Consider the following 19,958-nt stretch of genomic DNA (forward strand, 5'->3'; position numbering starts at 1 on the left):
AAGTACAATTTTCTTCAAGAAAGCCAAACTACAAACTGCTATAAGTAAGTGTCATTTAAGTGCTATTAAATTTTTATTTAAATTTTTAGGTTAAACTAAAAAAATTTTTATTTTATTTTATTTATTTATCTATTTTTTTTACTGTTGGATTGAGTTATTTCAATTTTAACTTTTATAGGTGTAGCTCATAGGCTTTTGAAATGGATTCCTTCCTGTTTCAGTGAATAACTGATAACTTCATTTGGCAAATGATTTTGCTCAGAGAAACATAGGTTGCACTACAGCCTAAAATATGTGTTACCATAATACATAAGTAATAATATTGCGATAAAAAATAAAAAACTGAGCAGTTCAGAAATAGATAAAAAAAATATAGGGCTTACAAGCTGGAATGACAATCATTGAGCACATTCCTATACAGTCCCCTTAAATTCAATCAAGCTGCACCAAATTACATTAACTTGATCATGTTTTGTTTTGGATATAATATATTACGTAAGCTAATTATTGCTCATTTACAGGATATTCAAAAGCACCTTGTTGGCAAATGAGACTTTTATTTTGTGCTTCAATCGCCGGAAGTGATGTGTTCACATGTGGTGACTTGACTGGTCCCAAGTTGAGTCCGGTCACTGAGCTGCTGCATCGTGGAGGCAGAAGAGGAGAGAGGCTCAGGACAATCTGCTGAGAGAGACCAAACCCCGTCATCCCTTCTTCCTTTAAACATTAAGAGAGAACGTGTGGGGAACTTCTCAGAGGAGACTGGTGGCAGTGCATGACGGTGGGACACAGGACCTGTTCCTCTGACTGATTGGATGAGAGAAGAAGAGGTTACCACTCATCTGATGCTGTGCAGGAATGATGTGAAGGAAAGAGTGATCACCTCTGACTTTATTCTTTCACATTCACAGTCAGTACATCCACAGCTTTTACAGCACATCACTATAGTCTAATTTCATTTATCTGCTGCTGATCACTTTTTAATCCAATTTACATTCATCTGAAGTCTATTATGGAAAGAAGGTGTCTCCTGACTTGTGATCAGTTTTAAAGTTAAAAACAACGACAACAACATAGATTCTCTGGTGTAATTTGCTAAAAGTGAGAGTTGGACATGGCCATCAACACGGACACAGACTTCCTGAAGTCCAGCCTGGGTGAAGGAGGAGGAGGAGGAGGAGGAGGAGGAGGAGGAGGAGGAGGAGGAGGTGGAGGTGGCGCACAGTTGGCAGACTCTCAGGAGACGGAGAAGCTGCTGGCAGTGACCACCGAGCCCGGAGGCAACGGCGTAAAGATGTCCACCTCCTTCACGGTCAACGTGGGCGGAGACAAGGGCCTGGAGGCCGACCAGAACGGCCACGGAGTCGGGGTGAGGTCGGGCTCCGTGGGGCAGCTGACCGCCGCCGCCCCGCTCTCCCCGTCCAAGGCCAGCCTGAGCCGCTCCTCCACCGGGAACGCCACCGTGCAGGAGACCCCGAAGCCCAAGGATTACCTGCTCCTGGTCATCTTCTCCTGCTTCTGCCCCGTGTGGCCCGTCAGCATCGTGGCTCTGGTCTACTCCATCATGGTGAGCATCACTTAAGTGTAAATTGTCTGTGTGGGTCAGCAGAACTACCAGGAGAATGAATTTATTAGTCTGATTCTGGAGGAAAAACTAGGCTGGAACAGCAGAGAGATATGATGGATGAGTAAATACTGTATGTTTTGTCAACGAGATATAAAGACCAGATGCAGATGAACAGCAACAACACAGATCTGGAGTCTGAGGAGTGTAAACCACATATCTAAATATCTGTAGAAGCAAGTTGCTAAATAGGAAATAAGAGTACATTTTGAAGGGTTTTTATTTAAATTTGTCATTTCCAACTTCATAAACTTCATAAACATGGACATTCGTGTATTATCTTTCATAAGCATTAACAAAGAATCTAAAATAGGTTTGATATTAACATGGTCTGGTTCAGAAATGTAAGGTTTGGCATGAAGGAATAAGGCAAGAAACCTCCCAAAACAACATATCCTATGTATGTCTATGTAATCTCTTTTATTAATAATATATTATCTTCATATAATTCTAACATTTAAGAGAATGTGAATATTGTTCTCAACTGAGCAATTGAATCTGTGCCAGGATGGTCATCAGAGCCACAGGAATATTTATCCCGAACATGCAAATCAATCAAGAAATATCTTCTGTATACTTTTTAGATGGATCAATCATTATTTAAATAAAAACAACTCTCAAGAAGAAATTCCTAAATAAAGGAAAAAAATTCTGTAAAGTGTCAATCCCAAGTCAACAGAGCTCAGAGTGATATTCCACACATTTCTGCATTTACCAGGACAGCATCCCACAATCTGATTGACAGAGATAAAGATAAAAGCAGCAAATCATTGTACACAAGAAGGTGGAAACAGAAAATATTTAGTTTTGATGTTGGATGAATTACAATCATTGATTAATGAATTATCAAAATTGCCGCGGATTCATTTTCTTTATACGACTCAACAGTTAAACTTGCCTTTTTATTGTCTATATGTAAATTGAAATAATTTAAATAGACACCAGTGTCTGCAACTGCATTAATCTTTCTCTCGGCACTAATTTTAACACTTAGAGGGAAAATGTTTGTAAAGGCTGTTTTCAAGCAACTACATCAAAACCACGGAGGTCCTCAGATATAGTTATGAATAGAGAAGTTATTTCAGTTATTTTGACTTGTCTTATGTCTTATTCAAATGCAATTATCCCAAAATTCCTCCAAATGATGTTTCCATCTCTATACCAGTGCAGGACATGGCTCCATGATCCCTGATAAAGTCATGAATATTGTTTGCCAGTATATAGCTTACTGTACACACGCACACACACACACACCCACACACATAAACCCACACACACACACACACACACACACACACACACACACACACACACACACACACACACACACACACACACACACACACACACACCTCAGTATGTCATCATTTTTCACGTTGCTGGGATTTTAAATGAACCCAGGTCTGCTGCTGACAGGTGATTCATTCTCTGACTGAAACTTTCTCGATGCTCAAAACACTGATAAATGATGCAGCTGAGACACAGCACACAGACCCGGTTCCTCAGAACACTGCTACTGTCTACTGCTCTCCACTTAGTGCATGTTCTTTAAGGGACAAAATCATGTTATTCTACAAGATTACATCCAACCTAACTGTGGATAATGATGACTCTTCACAAAGATCCATGTTCAGGCTGCTCTGGGTCTTTAAAACTGAAAACTGACACTGTCCCGTTGCCACTCTGCAGTGGTGAGAGGTACGCAGTAAAAATGGTCGCCTGGAGAGCAGGGAAACGTGTCACTTTTATGTGTCTGACAATTCCTCACAGCACCGCTGAATATATTTATGATTTCTTTTTTCGCCAGGGTTCCTCAAAGCTGAAAACATATTAGCACAAAGTGGTGTTCTGCCCTGCACGCTCAGTTTAAACCGTTCTGCATTTTGTCCTCAAATTACACCGGTGCAAGCTGATATAATAAAACATCCTATAAGAAGAAGCTCCTACAGAAGCTGGCATGATTTACCACAGCCTGTTAGAGCTGTACTTTTGTCGGTGTGTCCTCCTCCTGCAATTTGAAAGTCCTCCATATTCAATCAAGGTTTTAATGGGATAAGATCTGCAAATGCAACTGGCTCACATGTTCTGAAAAATCTCCGGGATAATTAACATTCTCATTACATATCAGAGCATGTTTTTCTCCACTGCTTGCAGGTAAAAAATTCTGCATATATGAATTTGTAAATTAACTTCCTGTTAAAGAATAACTCTTTAATACTAGTATAGAGAAATCCAGGCATCTTTGTTCGTCTGGTAATGAAACTACATCAGAGCCAAGGATACTGATCAGGACTTATTATTATTATTACAACATTATTAATTTGGACGAACCACAAATCTCCTTGAATGGGGTCGTGCTTCTTTCCAGTTCACATCTTTGATGAACATGATATAATTGTATTGTCATTTGGAGACATTAATTTTGGTGTATTAAGAATCTCCTCAACATTTCTTCCATGGTTCTGATTATTTTTAAAATCTGTGCAATAAAGCAAAGTCAGTTTTCACCTAAAAATATAAATTACATAAAAATGAGGTGCATATATATATAACTATATAACTTTATATACACTACCGTTCAAAAGTTTGGGGTCACTTAGAAATTTCCTTATTTTTCAAAGAAAAGCACTGTTTTTTTCAATGAAGATAACATTAAATTAATCAGAAATACACTCTATACATTGTTAATGTGGTAAATGACTATTCTAGGTGGAAACGTCTGTTTTTTAATGAAATATCTACATAGGTGTATCGAGGCCCATTTCCAGCAACTATCACTCCAGTGTTCTAATGGTACATTGTGTTTGCTAATCGCCTTAGAAGACTAATGGATGATTAGAAAACCCTTGAAAACCCTTGTGCAATGATGTTAGCACAGCTGAAAACTGTTTTGCTGGTGAGAGAAGCTATAAAACTGGCCTTCCTTTGAGCTAGTTGAGTATCTGGAGCATCACATTTGTGGGTTCGATTATACTCTCAAAATGGCCAGAAAAAGAGAACTTTCATGTGAAACTCGCCAGTCTATTCTTGTTCTTAGAAATGAAGGCTATTCCATGCGAGAAATTGCGAAGAAACTGAAAATTTCCTACAACGGTGTGTACTACTCCCTTCAGAGAACAGCACAAACGGGCTCTAACCAGAGTAGAAAGAGAAGTGGGAGGCCCCGGTGCACAACTCAGCAAGAAGACAAGTATATTAGAGTCTCTAGTTTGAGAAATAGACGCCTCACAGGTCCTCAACTGGCAGCTTCTTTAAATGGTACCCGCAAAACGCCAGTGTCAACGTCTACAGTGAAGAGGCGACTCCGGGATGCTGGCCTTCTAGGCAGAGTGGCGAAGAAAAAGCCATATCTGAGACTGACCAATAAAAAGAAAAGATTGATATGGGCAAAAGAACACAGACATTGGACAGAGGAAGATTGGAAAAAAGTGTTATGGACAGATGAATCAAAGTTTGAGGTGTTTGGATCACACAGAAGAACATTTGTGAGGCAGAACAGGTGAAAAGATGCTGGAAGAGTGCCTGACGCCATCTGTCAAGTATGGTGGAGGTAATGTGATGGTCTGGGGCTGCTTTGGTGCTGGTAAAGTGGGAGATTTGTACAAGGTAAAGGGATTTTAAATAAGGAAGGCTATCACTCCATTTTGCAACGCCATGCCATACCCTGTGGACAGCGCTTGATTGGAGCCAATTTCCTCCTACAACAGGACAATGACCCAAAGCACACCTCCACATTATGCAAGAACTATTTAGGGAAGAAGCAGGCAGCTGGTATGCTGTCTGTAATGGAGTGGCCAGCGCAGTCACCAGATCTCAACCCCATTGAGCTGTTGTGGGAGCAGCTTGACCGTATGGTACGCAAGAAGTGCCCATCAAGCCAATCCAACTTGTGGGAGGTGCTTCAGGAAGCGTGGGGTGAAATTTCTACAGATTACCTCAACAAATTAACAGCTAGAATGCCAAAGGTCTGCAATGCTGTAATTGCTGCAAATGGAGCATTCTTTGACGAAAGCAAAGTTTGAAGAACAAAATTAATATTTCAAATAAAAATCATTATTTCTAACCTTGTCAATGTCTTGACTATATTTTCTATTCATTTTGCAACTCATTTGATAAATAAAAGTGTGAGTTTTCATGGAAAACACGAAATTGTCTGGGTGACCCCAAACTTTTGAACGGTAGTGTATATATATAAATAACTATATATATAACTATATATATTCAGTTGCCACCATCCCTACAGATAAATGTAAGTGCTCGTTAACACTGTTATATTAACAGAGGGATTCAGAGATGAAATGAGTGTTTATATTAGGAGATATTGTTTAGAAATTGGAGAGAATCCAAAGCCAAAGGAAACAAACCTTTTTAGAACGAAACACAATAAAAGGCTGTGAGCTGAACCTTCAAGTGTAAAATTACTTTTTCGCTTATAGATCAATAAGTTCTGCAACAACCAAAACAAAATCCAGCATTGTGTCTTGTAATAATGTGCCTGCACCTCTATATGTAGCCGAGCAGAGGTGTTGCATCAGGGTAGGCAAAGCTAGGATGATCGGTTTTGTACAGGAGACTGCAACAACACCATGGTTGGAAACCCCTAGCGGATCCCATGCCTCTATCTTTTGCCAGAAGCTTTGGAATTTTAGAGGTTTGGTTAAGGGCGGGGTTTGATTTGGTTTGAAGTTGGGCCCCCCAGGTCCCTTTGGCCTGGGGTCTCCAAGGTCCCTTGAAACATGCCTATAGCCAGGAAACAGCAGCAGAGAATCAGCTGGTGCAGATACGGCTAAATAAGTCTTTAAGATCCACCTTTAGAAACTCTGTTGTGTCAGGATTTTACTGTAACTCCAGTTGGCTTTTTGACAAAGACATTTGTGTTCTACTTGTGACACTGTGCGGCAGCCGTTATATCTACAGAGAAACAAGGCAGAGGCAATGCAGTGAAACCATTAGTTCTGTAATATCACTCCTGTGGGTGCTACACACCAAAGGGAATATCATGCGGTGTCCACGAGACAGCCTGTACCTCACAGAGCCATCATCGTGACATTCACCGGTCAGCCACTTGGTAATGGTGCAGCGATCTCGAGCATGTGTGTGTGTGTGTGAGTGTGTGAGAGAGAGAGAGAAAGAGGGAGAAAGACAGAGAGAGAGAGGCTTTGACAGAGGGCATAAGAAAGAGGAGTGAAGGAGGGAGAAACTGGAGCTGGCCACTAACTCAATAAATGGCAAGAGAAGTCAATTTAGTTTCTCTGCAGAGGGCAGATTGCAGCAGTTAGGCAGCTCTGTGGCAGCGCTCGACATCCTCCCTCTTATGTATGGAAATGGGATAGGGGCCCTTGCAAAGAAGATCAAAACATCTTTGGCTACAAGGGCAGATGAGTGAGAGAGACAGAAAATGACCATAAAGTAGTTCCTCTCACTGGATTAGAAAGGAATTGAATCAGATACCGCAGTGATGCCGGATAAGTGTGAGTGAGTCAGAGCAGGAAAACTGAGGTTTACACCCGCTGTGAACAAATTAATCAAAAGTAATGTGGTTGATACCGCACGATGCAGCCACGGAATGCAAGATCACTGCTAAGTGCTAATAATGTCCATGTGCAATGGATACTTCAGGAAAGTCGAAATAGAGAAAAGAGAAACTGTTCGACTTTTGTGAAAATGGTGGTAATGTGCTGAAGTCAGAGGAAACAGTCAAGACTCCAGGAGACTGAAAACAGAAAGAGAAAATGTTTTTAATCATAAACAGTTGTTTGATATGAAATGGTTCAGTAGTATATGTAGCATGTTGGTTGCTAATGTTGGTGTTAATCTGCATCCACCTCAGTTTTATTTATCGAAGCGTATGCAGACAATTTTACCTCCATTAAAAAAAAAAAGATTCTGCCTACACAACCTTAATTTCAGACAACATCTTTGTCTAGATGACAACAGAAAAACAAATACAAACTCAAACAAGCATGCCGGGCCAGGAGGTGGCGATAAAGTCTACATCAACGATTCATCAAATACCAGAAAAGAACAATGTCATATTGGGCGAGGCCTGTGAATGCTGGTAATGCTAAATTTAGCTGCAAACTTGTAATTAGACATATCAGGTCTAAAACATTGATCCCCACAGCCAGGGTTTGTGATGTCACAAATTTAGGAAAGCAATTTGTACACTTTGTGGGCGGGGTTTAGTAGCACAAAAAGACTAATGACAAACACAGAGATGTATCTCCCAACTCTGCTGATTCCCTTTAGTTCAACAGAGCCTTTCAGTCTGTTTTGGACAATTGTTTTGGTTTTTGGACCTCAACTCCACTTTGATTATTCCAGCAGCAGCATGCAGCTAATCTGAGCAACACAAGCTATGATAAGTACCCCACACACTACCTGCCCAGCAATAGACAGACAAAGTGACCACCAAGCATTTAGCAGCTAAAGAGGCTGATATGTTTGTGATAACTTGTGAATATTGGTATCGATCAGATGTACAGGACATGTTTGGCATTTCAACTTGAGGAGATAATAGTGGCCAAAAAAATCTGTTAATATTAATGCAGCTTAAGTTGCTTACACCTAACTTCAAACTGACATAAATAACATGTGTTTCTATGTCGTGGTGACATCCTTATCATTATGCTGTTCACCTCCACATTACAAAATCTGCATTTCAGAAATGCAACATATACAAAAATATAACTAACTTGATGAGTCATCACTGCAGGAAACAAACAAAGAAAGGAAATGTTAGAATGGTAACCGATGTAATGTATTGTAAAGTGTATAATACCTTTTGGTAATGTACAGTCTCTGTTGAAGCCTCATTAAGCCTCATAAAAAAGATCTTCAAAGCATCTTTCCCTACTAGCACATGGTGCACTGCTAACAACAGGAGTGGCCAAAAGTTACATCCATCATCATCCATCAACCCCGCCACCACTTCCAACCGCAGGACCACTGAAAAAAGCCAACTTCCAGCTGGCTGCTGCCACAGATCCCTAGCAGATGCTCTGGTGGGGAAGGCTTGCGGCTGGCAAACGCTTAGACTGTGCAGTCAATTATGGGGATTGGAGAGGCCGGGTAATAGGTTTTTACTGCCCATACCAGCCTATCCCAGTAATGGGAAGGCCCAAACTGCAGGAGCGTTATTGCACGCTCGGCAGATTTGCCTGTGAAATATGGACTTGCAGGGCTGCACTAGATGGATGACTGTGTATTTGTGTGTGTGTGTGTGTGTGTGTGTGTGTGTGTGTGTGTGTGTGTGTGTGTGTGTGTGTGTGCGTAGGTAAATTACTTCTTATTTGCAATCTAATTCTCGCAGACATAGTGGGAGAGCTTCATACAGCTGTTGCCAATTATATGAAGCCTATCACAGTCCTCCAGCCAAACTGCTCAAATTAAAACAGAAAACAGAATTATTTATTAAGACTCATATTAAATGAGCGCAACTAATGATTATATAATTCAATTGTAGATCAAACTGAATACATGGAAAGCTAACATGTTGTGGGTACAAGTGATGACGTCAGGGAACCTATGAAGCATCGGGGGAGGGTGCTTTCAGCCCTATAGAGGCCTTTTTGTAACAATAGCAAAAGAGCTGACAGGTAACTTGGATTTGGATATTTTCTTGTCAATAAAACACAAAATAGTTTTTAAGGCACTCTCACCACATTGCAGTTATTTCTACCACATTCTGGTTTAACCTTAAGAAATCCTGTATGCCCTCATTTCAGTGGGTTTTTCTGTCACTTTGCTTGTGGCGTATAGGAATACACTTAAAGTTCTGGACTGAAGTAGCGATTTGATCACATAGACCGTAGATAAAGATGGACTACATGACAGCTCCACAAAAGTGAAGCCCAAAAGTCTTAATCGGCACCTGGTGGCTGACTGCAGTTTAGGTCATAATACCTGCCTCCTCAATGTTAGCGGATGGGACATGGACCAAACTAAAAAGTCAAAGTCCAGGTAAATACATTTTTCTCAAAGATGGTTTCTGTCATTCTAGGTAGATCTTATCACACATATGTTTGTCCCAGTGTTCATTTTTCCACTTAGTTTGGTTTTAATTTGTTATTTAATGATATAAAAATGGGGTGAGGCATCATGATTGACAGCTGAGACTCACAATTGGTTGAGCGTGTGTATTGCGAGGACCTCGCTACTGCGGCTGCATCCCTTATTGCAACTGCATAGACTCTGGTTCCAATTGAGCAAGATGGCAGCGTTCATCTCCAGGATATTTAGGTTTCATTTGTGGATAGTGGGAGGAAGTGGAGATGTATCCTTCATCTCCATATGATTACCATTTAAATTGGTTCTCATATTTATTTTTCCATTGGGACGATCTGAGAACTGTAGCGCCACCATCATGTCAAAATTATACTTTATGTCTAAACAGCTGCAAAACTAATGGCATTTCCTTAAACCTCAGCTGCACTTTGTTTTTAGTGCTAATTCACAAATGTCACCATACTTCCTGTATCTGATTTGTTTCAGGAAAGAGGGAAAGATAATTTTAAAGATGTTCAGATTAGTGAAAACGTAATTTTGTTATGACTAAGAACTTTAAAAGCAGCATCCTCTGATAATCTTCTGTAATTTGAGCTGTGAGCTACACTGTAAACCTGACCCTGCATTATCTAAATGAGCCTGTGGTTCACTATCAGTGATGAGCTAAATAGAATAACGGCCTGTGCCTTTACGGCTTCATGTTTTAGGTTTTTCTAACACTTAGTTAGCTTACTTGAACTGTGTTTCCAGTTCACAAACTAACCAAGATATAAATACAATTACAATTTATGAGCTGCACCGGCAGCTAAAACGCATTTTATAGCTGCAAGAATGAGAGAGGTGCCATCATTGGTCTGACAGATTTGATCAGCTGAGCACTTTGAGTGGTTTGCAATTTTAATGGAGAGTCAAGTGTAACAAGACTTGGGTCTTAGAAGCCCTGCTAGTGGCTCCTAGAGGCTGTGAGGTTCCTTGCACCCAAACAGACTAAAGGGGTTTAAGCAAACCGAATATAAGAATCCGACCAACAGCCAAGTGCTCTTTCTTATAGTGATTGAGAGAAATAAAAAATAATGAATAAAAAAATTATGTTAAGGTTTATAAATTAACAAGGAAAGTGATATCAATCACGTTAAGAGGGTCAAATAAAATGAAAATGAAAATAGAATGAATGTTATACAGGGAACAATTGGTGCAAATAAAGCATTTTAATTTGATCAAAATGGCGACTTGTCTCACAAACGTACAGTTACTACACACACAGCTCCTGGTTGTACAGTCCCTCTCTGCCAGGCTGCTGGCTCTCCATTATTAATGACAACAGAGAAAGGGAGCACTTACTAGCCTCCACCTTCCTCTGCTGGAAGCTATGGCGAGAGTAATGTGTGTGTGGGAGGCTTGTGTGTGTGTGTGTGTGTGTGTGTGTGTGTGTGTGTGTGTGTGTGTGTGTGTGTGTGTGTGTGTGTGTGTGTGTGTGTGTGTGTGTGTGTGTGTGTGTGTGTGTGTGGGTGGGTTTGTGTCTGTCTGTCTATAGTTATTGGGTCCAATTTTGGTTCAATACCATCAATGTGTGGACATTTTGGCTGGTTCTCACAAATTCAAAGGGCTGTTAGGGCAAGGGCCTATAGGGAATGCATTATGTCAATAAGTGTCCTCACTACCATGTGTGTGCATGTGTGTGTGTGTGTGTGTGTGTGTGTGTGTGTGTGTGTGTGTGTGTGTGTGTGTGTGTGTGTGTGTGTGTGTCTGTGTTTGTGTGGTACGACAATGAACACTAGACAAGACACTTTGAGGGTAGAATTTCCCATTCAGAAAACAAATATGACCGAGCTGTGAATCAATATAGACATTCATCAGCCAGGCGAAGGGTACCTCCCCCTTCACACAACATGCACACACACACACTTGAAGCCCCTGAGGCAAACACCGAACAGCGATGGGTGAACAATATCCCTTTCTTCGTCTTTTTCTTTTATTTACGATTGTTCATTTTTTGAATTGACCTCTTTTTATTCATCATTTTCTCTGAGCGGGCTAAGTACCCTATGTTTTCTGAAAGGGGCCGCTGTTGATTTAAGGTGCTGATGTTGCTCTTCTCTGTGATGTGAGGCCAGATCAATAAAAGGCTCCAATGGGACGGTGTTTTCACATTGCAGTCCTGGAAGTATAGGAAGCTGAAGCCTTTCCCTGCGCGTGTGTGTGTGTTTGAGGGATAAAGCTCTGACATGTGCATTGATTTAGATTTCATCGTATAACTCAAACTGACTTACAAGAGCTGACGTGTAATACTTCAATTCTATATCGGATTTTTATTCTTAGAATTAGCCATTTAAGGATGGTAAACTGTGGCCATTAAGGGACAACTGCAACAATACTCAGACAGGCTGTGGCATTGAAACAGTGATGGATTAGTATTAAGGGGCCAAAATTGTGACAAGAAATAATTCCCCACACCATCATACCACCGCTACCAGCCAGGCCTGTTGACTCAAGACAGTTCAGGTCTATGGATTCATGCCTTTGAGACCAAATTCTGACCTTATCCATCAGATCACGTCAACCTGCAAGTTTCCAGTCTTTTTGAGTCCGTGTCACTGTAGCCTCATACCTGACACGCTGTTGTTGCCCATCAACCTCAAGCTTTGACAAGTTGTTTATTCTTTTATTAGTTATGTTATGTTAAACATCATGATTGACAGCTGAGACTGACACTATGTTGGTTGAGCGCATGTATTGGCGGGACCTCCATACCACGGCTCCCTCCCCCGAATCACTATTGCACAGATTCTTGCTCCAAATGACGTTATCGGCTTTGTTCATACCCAGGATATTGTGGCTTCATTTCTAGGTAGTGGGAGGAAGTGGAGACGTGTCGCTCATCGTTATTTACAGTCTAAAAAAGTCCCAGGAGATCAGTCTATGACCAATATTCTCACCAAAAATAACACAAAAAGTTTTGCAATATCAGTGTATTAATTGCTCCTTTAACATAGTTCCCCAGGCGAGAGCAGCTGTTTCAGTGGAACACCCCAGAGCTGCTAAGTCCCCACCCAAATCCACAATGTAGTTGTTGCTCCGACTGTATTTCCTCTGGTTGAATAAAACACACGTTCAGCACCACAGACAGCTCCTAAAACTTTCATCAGCCTTACAAATTAACAGATGTCATCATCAGGAGCATCAGACCATCGCAGGGAAGGTTTCAATTTAGAACCTAATCTCTGTTACGTGTGTTTTCTTCATTTTATCTCTTGGCTGTAGCTCTCGGTTTAACACAGTGTCGGTGATGCTTTTCAAATAGTTTTCCCTCTGAGTTTGACCACAGTGTCAAACCCACCCTGCAGGGATGCTGACCCAGTCTGTGTTCACATTAGATGGTAGAGTGTATTTACACTCAAGTAGCTCTGGGTTGAAACTGAAAGCAGACGGGGTACTACCTAACCTGCTGTCAATCTTTTTTTCCCAAGATAGTTTCGAGGTTTTGTATCCGATAAAAAAAACTCCACTTGCAGTCCTGTGGCATTCAAATGGTAATTGTTAAGTGGCTTTATATGTGTCATGCAAACAAAAGCAGCACCATCACACCTGCCACAAGTCTGCAGTGGTTTCATGCTGCATGATGAACACATGGAGAATCTCCAGCATCCAGTGTTTTCGTGCTTTACCTCAGTGCAACCTGTTATTGTTGTTTGGTGCTGGAAATTTACGCAGCTCTGTTCAGTCAGTAGCTGTTATTCTGCAGTCGTTTTAACGTTGTTCATTATTTTATGGTTCTTTCTGAAGCTCTGCACATTTTCTGTTGGCCTCTTTTAAACTAACCCACTAATAATATGACGATCCATTGATCATTTTGACCGACATGACACACACAATAAACCCAAAATGTTCTGGTTCCAACAGTTGGTCGGACAGAACAAACTATAATATCACCTCATTAGCATTGAATTGATCCATGATGGAGTTATGCTATTAAAGAAAATTATATTGCAATTATTTTCAATATTGTTTTATCACCAAGGTCAAATGTAGAATGGTGGATTATATAAAATAATTGTAATCTGAACCTCTACTCTTCAATGAGCTTCTCAGTGTTTTGAAACACTGACTGGCTTTTGACTGGATGTTGTTGTGGTGGACATGCAGTTGAAGACAAGCAGCATAAAATAAATGTATAAATTACACACATTTTCTAGATGCTTAAAAAAACATAAATAGTTTTTGTAAAATAAGTAATTGCTTTGTAAAATATGAAATAATGAGGAAATGTCAGACAGGAAACGTCAGATGTTATGTCCCTGCATGTGTTTGTTGTAGCCTACTTATATCTTTGTGAGGACCATTTTGAGTAGATACCTGATAGACTGAGGGCATTTTCACGTTTTGATTGCAGCAGTTGTTGTGATTGCTTGTATCATAGAGTTTTTCCGCACATGAAAAGCTGAAGAGACAATATTTGTATCAGTGATTTGTCATTTTAGACACGAAAACATTTACATGCATCATGCTGTCTGTATATCTGGAGCCTACATAAAGCATTATACATAGAACATTAAGTTGATATACAACCCCTTCACACTGCTGCACCCACCTCCTCCATCCGACTGGTTCTGGATGTCACATTTTTCCATCAATCCCAGTCTGACAAACTGACATAGACTATTTCTTTCCGCACGCAGCTGAGAATAAATTATTGTTGGCTTTTTATCCCCTGCGACTCTACGGCAAACGATAGATGTGTCAACATCCCTGTACATCTGTCTCCTTCAACTGTTTAAAATGACTCAACTATCGATTAACTGAAAACCACATAATAAATATTTCAACTGCCAAGATGTTTAGTTCCTCTTCACATGTTCACTGTTTGTCACAGAAATATAAAGGTTGTGTGTTGCTGGTTACTTGTCCTGGCTCAGTGGAGAGTTGTATTTCATGCTGTTGGTTTTGTGATACATGAACGTCACTACTACGAAAGACAAAAAAGGTGGAAAATAACACTTATAACTCCCATTGAATAGACATGGTGATAAATAAATTGATAAATGAAATAAAAGTAAATGTTTCTAATTTTGTATTCTATTTGTTAATATCCGATAAAACAGCTGAATTCATTAGGATCTATGAATAAGAGAATATTAGGTTGTGCCTGTCAGGTTTTTCTTTCTGACTTTGTTGGAGAAACAGCTGTTTGTGTGAATTGAAGCTCAATTATTTCTCCACTGGCAGCTAAATCAGATTTTCTTCGACTGCCAACGATAACAATGTTATCATTGACGGCAGGAACATGAAGGTTAAGATGTCCGTCCTATCCTTAACATGGTGGGAGGTTAATTAAATGGGCCCAATATTTGAGTTGTGGTGTGAGTTGCTTCTATCTGCTCTCTTTGTTGCACAATGTCCGCCAAGGAGGTTATGTTTTCAACCGCTTGTTTGTTTGTTAGCAAGATTACGCAAAAACTATGAGCAGGATTACCACAACACCAGATGTCAGTGGTATATGTCAGTGAAGAAGAACCTATTACGTTTTGGTGCAGATCCACTTTCTTTGACATAGATAGAGATGGGAAATTTCATAACCTTTTTATTGATTTCTCAGAGAATAATTCAGGTATAATTAGGGAAGTGTTTGCAATATGGTGCAGTTTGATTGAATTTAAGGAGACTGCTGGGCCTTGGTGGAGGTATGCGCTCTACTGAGTGCCATTCTAGGATTTTTATTGTTCAGGTTTTTCAGTGAACCTAAGGCCTCAAACACTCTCGACAGGAAAAATGTACCCCCTTAATTTAAAAGCGTTATCTGGAAAATCACAATCTGTTTTTGATGACTTGCAACATTTTTCATGCCCTGCTTAACATTATGATGGAAATGTGTCTCTCGCTAATACCTGGTGCGTTTGTGTTCCTCCAGTCCAGAAACAGTCTCCAGTCGGGCGACATGGACGGGGCCAGGAGGCTGGGTCGACTGGCTCGTCTGCTTAGCATCGTCTCCATCGTCCTGGGCGTGGTCATCGTCATAGTCTACGTCTCCGTTGCAGGTACGGAAATAAAGACAAGCAGGACAAATTTAAACATACAGTGTCATCAGTGATGTCACCTCACCAAACACAATTTTGGAATAATGTCTGAAAATGTCTCATAAACAGTATTTGGTGCAGATCACTAACATCTAATATATGTATGCATAAAGTTATGCTCATTATAACTTATGAATATGCAAAGGGATATCAGTTGAAAATGATGTACGATGTGTGTGTTTGCACACTGACACACATGCACACACTCACACACACAGGGCTTAAACAAGTGTTCACCAACAAAGTATACCTCCTGCATTACGATTACATTGTGATATATGACACTGCAGCAGGAGAATGAGATGTGTGTATTTTTATGTCCAAACTCAGCATATTTCCATGTGTGTGTGTTAGAGTATGTGTGGAGGCTGATTTAGCACTGCACCAACTGTAGGGTAGGGGCTGACTGTGCAGCAAGGGCAGCAACCCCGACGGCTCACAGCCCCGACACCAGACCGTCACCAGTCAAAATATGAGCTTGAGGGTGAATTCTATTTGTCTTTTTTTGTCCAACATGACTCTTTATAACAGCGCCATCTCTCTGCTTGTCTCTTTCTAACAGCGACCCACTGACATGGAGAATCTGAGGGGGAGAGGAACCCGTAAAACCGTGAAAACCAAACCACAGATGCGACAAAAAAAATTAATACAATTCATAACATTATGCTACAATATTATTACATCAAGACCAACCTCAGAAAGCAAAACAAAACAAAACAGACGAGAGTAGGTATTGCAACAAGTAAACAAATTTAAAAAAAACAATCACTCAGAGATGCATGCTTTAGAATCCAGTAACATTTGCTTGACAAAAATAACCTAAAGCCTGATGTTAAAAAAGTTCAGGTTAAAAGAGAGAGGGGGAGAAAATGCAGATGTAATTGTGGTTAGGAGAATAAAGGTTTTTGGAATAATGGACTTCTTGAAATGAAGCAGATGATCCGCGTATGAGGGGAGAGTGAGCGAAGACTTTTTCTACGTGCTGGATGGGGCTCCTTTGGAAAACTGACTCTGGGTTTGGACTTCAGATTTTGGACAGCTGCATTTATCCTCATATATTCCTTACTGAACCTCTTGCATTCAAAGCATATAAAGCTACAAATATTTGAAATATGGGTATATGAACATATATATATATATATATATATATAAATGTAAATTTTATAAAAATGTTTGTATGCCAAGTGGTGCTGGGTTTAAGACTGTCACAACGGCTGCTACGTTGGTGCTTGGATTATCAGTGGAAACTCAAGGGTTTGATTAAATAAAGGGGAGAGGGAACACGTCTTTTTTTTAATTTTTATTATTTTTCTTTTTTAAATTAAAACAAATGAGACCAACTGCATGCCTGAATGTAGATAACCAATCTTCTGCCTTCGTTTTGACTGTTGTTAGTCATCTCCGTCATTAGGAAGGAGTCAGGGAGGCTGACAGGTTTGCACATGGAGGAGTGATTTGTGTACATTGTGAGTCCAGCCACTGTAGAATGTGTAATCGAACCCTCTGAACTTCTCCCCGCTGTCGTCAACATTTCCCGAACCTTGCCTCGCTCCGGCAGAGACAGAAACGCATGCCAAACCTCGCGCCATCTTTGAATTCTTTCTTTTTCTGTCTCACCCTGTCATTCTTCACCTTCAAATCTAAGTGGCTGCTTTAGTTCCGTCTCTTTTCCTTCATCTTTTTACTTTTTTTAACTCTTTTACTGCCTTCCCACACACATCGCTCCCAATTCCCATTCTTACATTGTTATACATTGACTGGTAAATACCAATGTTTCACTGAATGTGTTTTTCTCCTCTCCTTGTATTGGTATGAAATGTATTTATATGGGAAAATATTTATGCAATATGTACGCATGCTACGGGCCGAACCAGCTCACACATTTATTTTTTGTAAATGAGCAGGTCTGAGTTTGACCAAGTAACAAAAAGCATTTAAAGCACGACAGATCGCCTGTAATCGTCAATTTTATCGGAGACGTTTCTGTGGACACAAAGACTCATTACAGGCTTATGCTGTAAGCACAGGTAATGTCACTGTATAAGATCACTTAGCGTCAGTTAAAGCCACCGCGTTTCTTTGTGCATTAATCCTTGTTTTTTTTCTTACATGTGTAAAATCTAAATCAGGAATCATTTGGACTAAGTCCCTTTAATGTCACGTGATGACCATGTGTTGAGTTCCAGTTGTTCTTCGTTTAAGGGCTCGTACAAGTGACACAAGAGAAACACCAGCTAATTAAGGACGGATGGGAAATTTAATTTGTCAGACTATGCAGCTAAAGTGATTCTTAATCTAAACATCATCAACGTTAAAGCTGAACAACGCCAAAATGTCAAGTATTAACTCAATATAGCACAATGTTTTGTGCAAAATGGGTTTATATCAAATGTCCATTCCAATTCATAGTTGTACATAAAAAAAATGACATTCTGTATGCAAACATCTGAAAGCAGCAAAATCCAAAGATTCCTCATGTTTACGACAAAACGCAAGAAAAAAACGTCACATTACATTGCTACCAAATGACGTCTCTGTCATCACTGGAGATCACGCCACGTGCGGTAGTGTCAACATTCAAATTCTCCATCTGTGAAACTGGTGGTCAGGAGTCAACTGTCTGTAGCCTATAAGCTCTGCTCTGTCAGTAAAACAGTTATAACATACATTTCATTTTGTATATGACTGTGTTTCTTTTGCAGTATAATGTATGTGCCAGCTTTCATCTCTGTAGTGTACATTTTGCATGTCTGGAATAAATGTTACCATGCATGGTCCAAGTGTTGCCTCTTGACAATACTGTTTATGAGGAGTACAGTTATATATATACAGAAATTAGTTTAGGAGAGTTAGAGTACGGTTAGCTGCTCGGAATCAACACAAAAGCACAGCAAGGATTTTAAATAATAATAATAATAATAATTTTACCACATCATCTAACTTAGTTTAACATTTCCCATTTAGCTCTGAATACAACATACAGCTGAGGGTGGGGGGAATGTCACTAGTTTTGCAGGTATTGCAAGTATTGAACAAATGAACATTTTTATCTGAGGACGCTACAGGAAAAAAATTGGCAATCTAATTGACAGTTGTTGAAACGTATGGTTTTGATTCCTTATTTGGTGCTATATAAGTGACATGACAGTTTTGATTGGTCGTGTATCATTGGGACCTGCTGCTCCATCCATTGATCACTACTGCAAAGACTCTCCAGATGCGCAGGAGGGCAGCCTTCATTTTAAGAATACTTTGGCTTCATTTCTGGATAGTGAGAGGAAGTGTAGACGCATCGTCCCCATTTATATACAGTCCATGAAACTTGGGGTATCACCACAGAGAGACGGCCTCAGTCAAGTGGATCATGCGTGAACAAAATTTCAAGGCCATCCAACCAATAGTTGTTTCGATCTTCCAGTCTGGACCAAAACTATGGATTTGACTAACATACTCTCAGAGCCATGTGTGGGTAAGAAGGGGCGTCTGATGATGAGGCCACTTTTTAAACGCCTAAAAAATTCATTCATAAATAAATGATGTAGACTGTGGATGATAATTAACGATGGTATAATGACACATGAGAGAGTCATCATCATAAGTGCAATTTCCTACACTTACCTTACACATATTGAGGAAATGGACACAAAAAGGGCTGTAACATGTGATTCTACAGTTACATTTGTGGATTTAACTTCTCTTATTAAGACTTAATGAAAGGGACTGATTTTGCTCCACGTCAAGGCCGCAGTCTTAACTACTGTTGCAGTGGATTTCACTATTATGTAGAGCTGTTGCTTTCATAATTATCTAAACCCAGCACATAGCTGATACAGGAGGTGCTGATACACAATTGTGCCTCTGAGCAGACACACCGTTCATCATGGCCGCCACAGGAATTCATGGCAGATTCAGCCCCCTCCCTCCACACACTGCAGAGTGTAGTGGCCTGATGCAGCTCTGACAACACGACATGGCTGTGTAAGGAAGCCTCAGTACAAACCATTAAAGGTAATGCCTCTGTCTGGGTTTCCTGTATAAAGAGCATCTTCCAAGTTGTAGACTATATTGCCAACAAAGTGGGCTTCGTTGCTGTAACCAGGTTCTATAACCTGGTGTCCATTCATGGGCTGAACCCTCCGGAGGCTGTATTTGAAGACCTACTGTGTCACGAGTGGATCCGTCCCAGACCAAACTATCCCATGATTCATTGTGCTTTGGTTATGAACTGTTTTACAAAGACGTAATGGTGCTGGCAA

At 40.2% G+C, this 19,958-nt stretch overlaps 1 protein-coding gene across 1 annotated transcript; it reads left to right on the forward strand.

Annotated features, from left to right (window-relative positions):
* The first annotated feature begins 611 nt into the window (after positions 1 to 611).
* trarg1a (trafficking regulator of GLUT4 (SLC2A4) 1a) lies at positions 612 to 18,479 on the forward strand. The gene is made up of 3 exons (XM_035154611.2): positions 612 to 1,567; positions 15,537 to 15,663; positions 16,265 to 18,479. The coding sequence occupies exons 1-3, from the start codon at positions 1,115 to 1,117 to the stop codon at positions 16,273 to 16,275; spliced, it is 591 nt and encodes a 196-aa protein (XP_035010502.2). The 5' UTR covers positions 612 to 1,114; the 3' UTR covers positions 16,276 to 18,479.
* The last annotated feature ends 1,479 nt before the right edge of the window (positions 18,480 to 19,958 follow it).

The sequence above is a fragment of the Hippoglossus stenolepis genome, chromosome 4, assembly GCF_022539355.2.
Source record: "Hippoglossus stenolepis isolate QCI-W04-F060 chromosome 4, HSTE1.2, whole genome shotgun sequence".
NCBI classification, from domain to species: Eukaryota; Metazoa; Chordata; class Actinopteri; order Pleuronectiformes; family Pleuronectidae; genus Hippoglossus; species Hippoglossus stenolepis.

Coding starts and splice junctions, on each gene's coding strand:
- trarg1a (XM_035154611.2), top strand. CDS start 1,115: ATGGCCATCAACACGGACACAGACTTCCTGAAGTCCAGCCTGGGTGAA. Junction 1,568..15,536: donor CTCTGGTCTACTCCATCATG/GTGAGCATCACT, acceptor GTGTTCCTCCAG/TCCAGAAACAGTCTCCAGTC.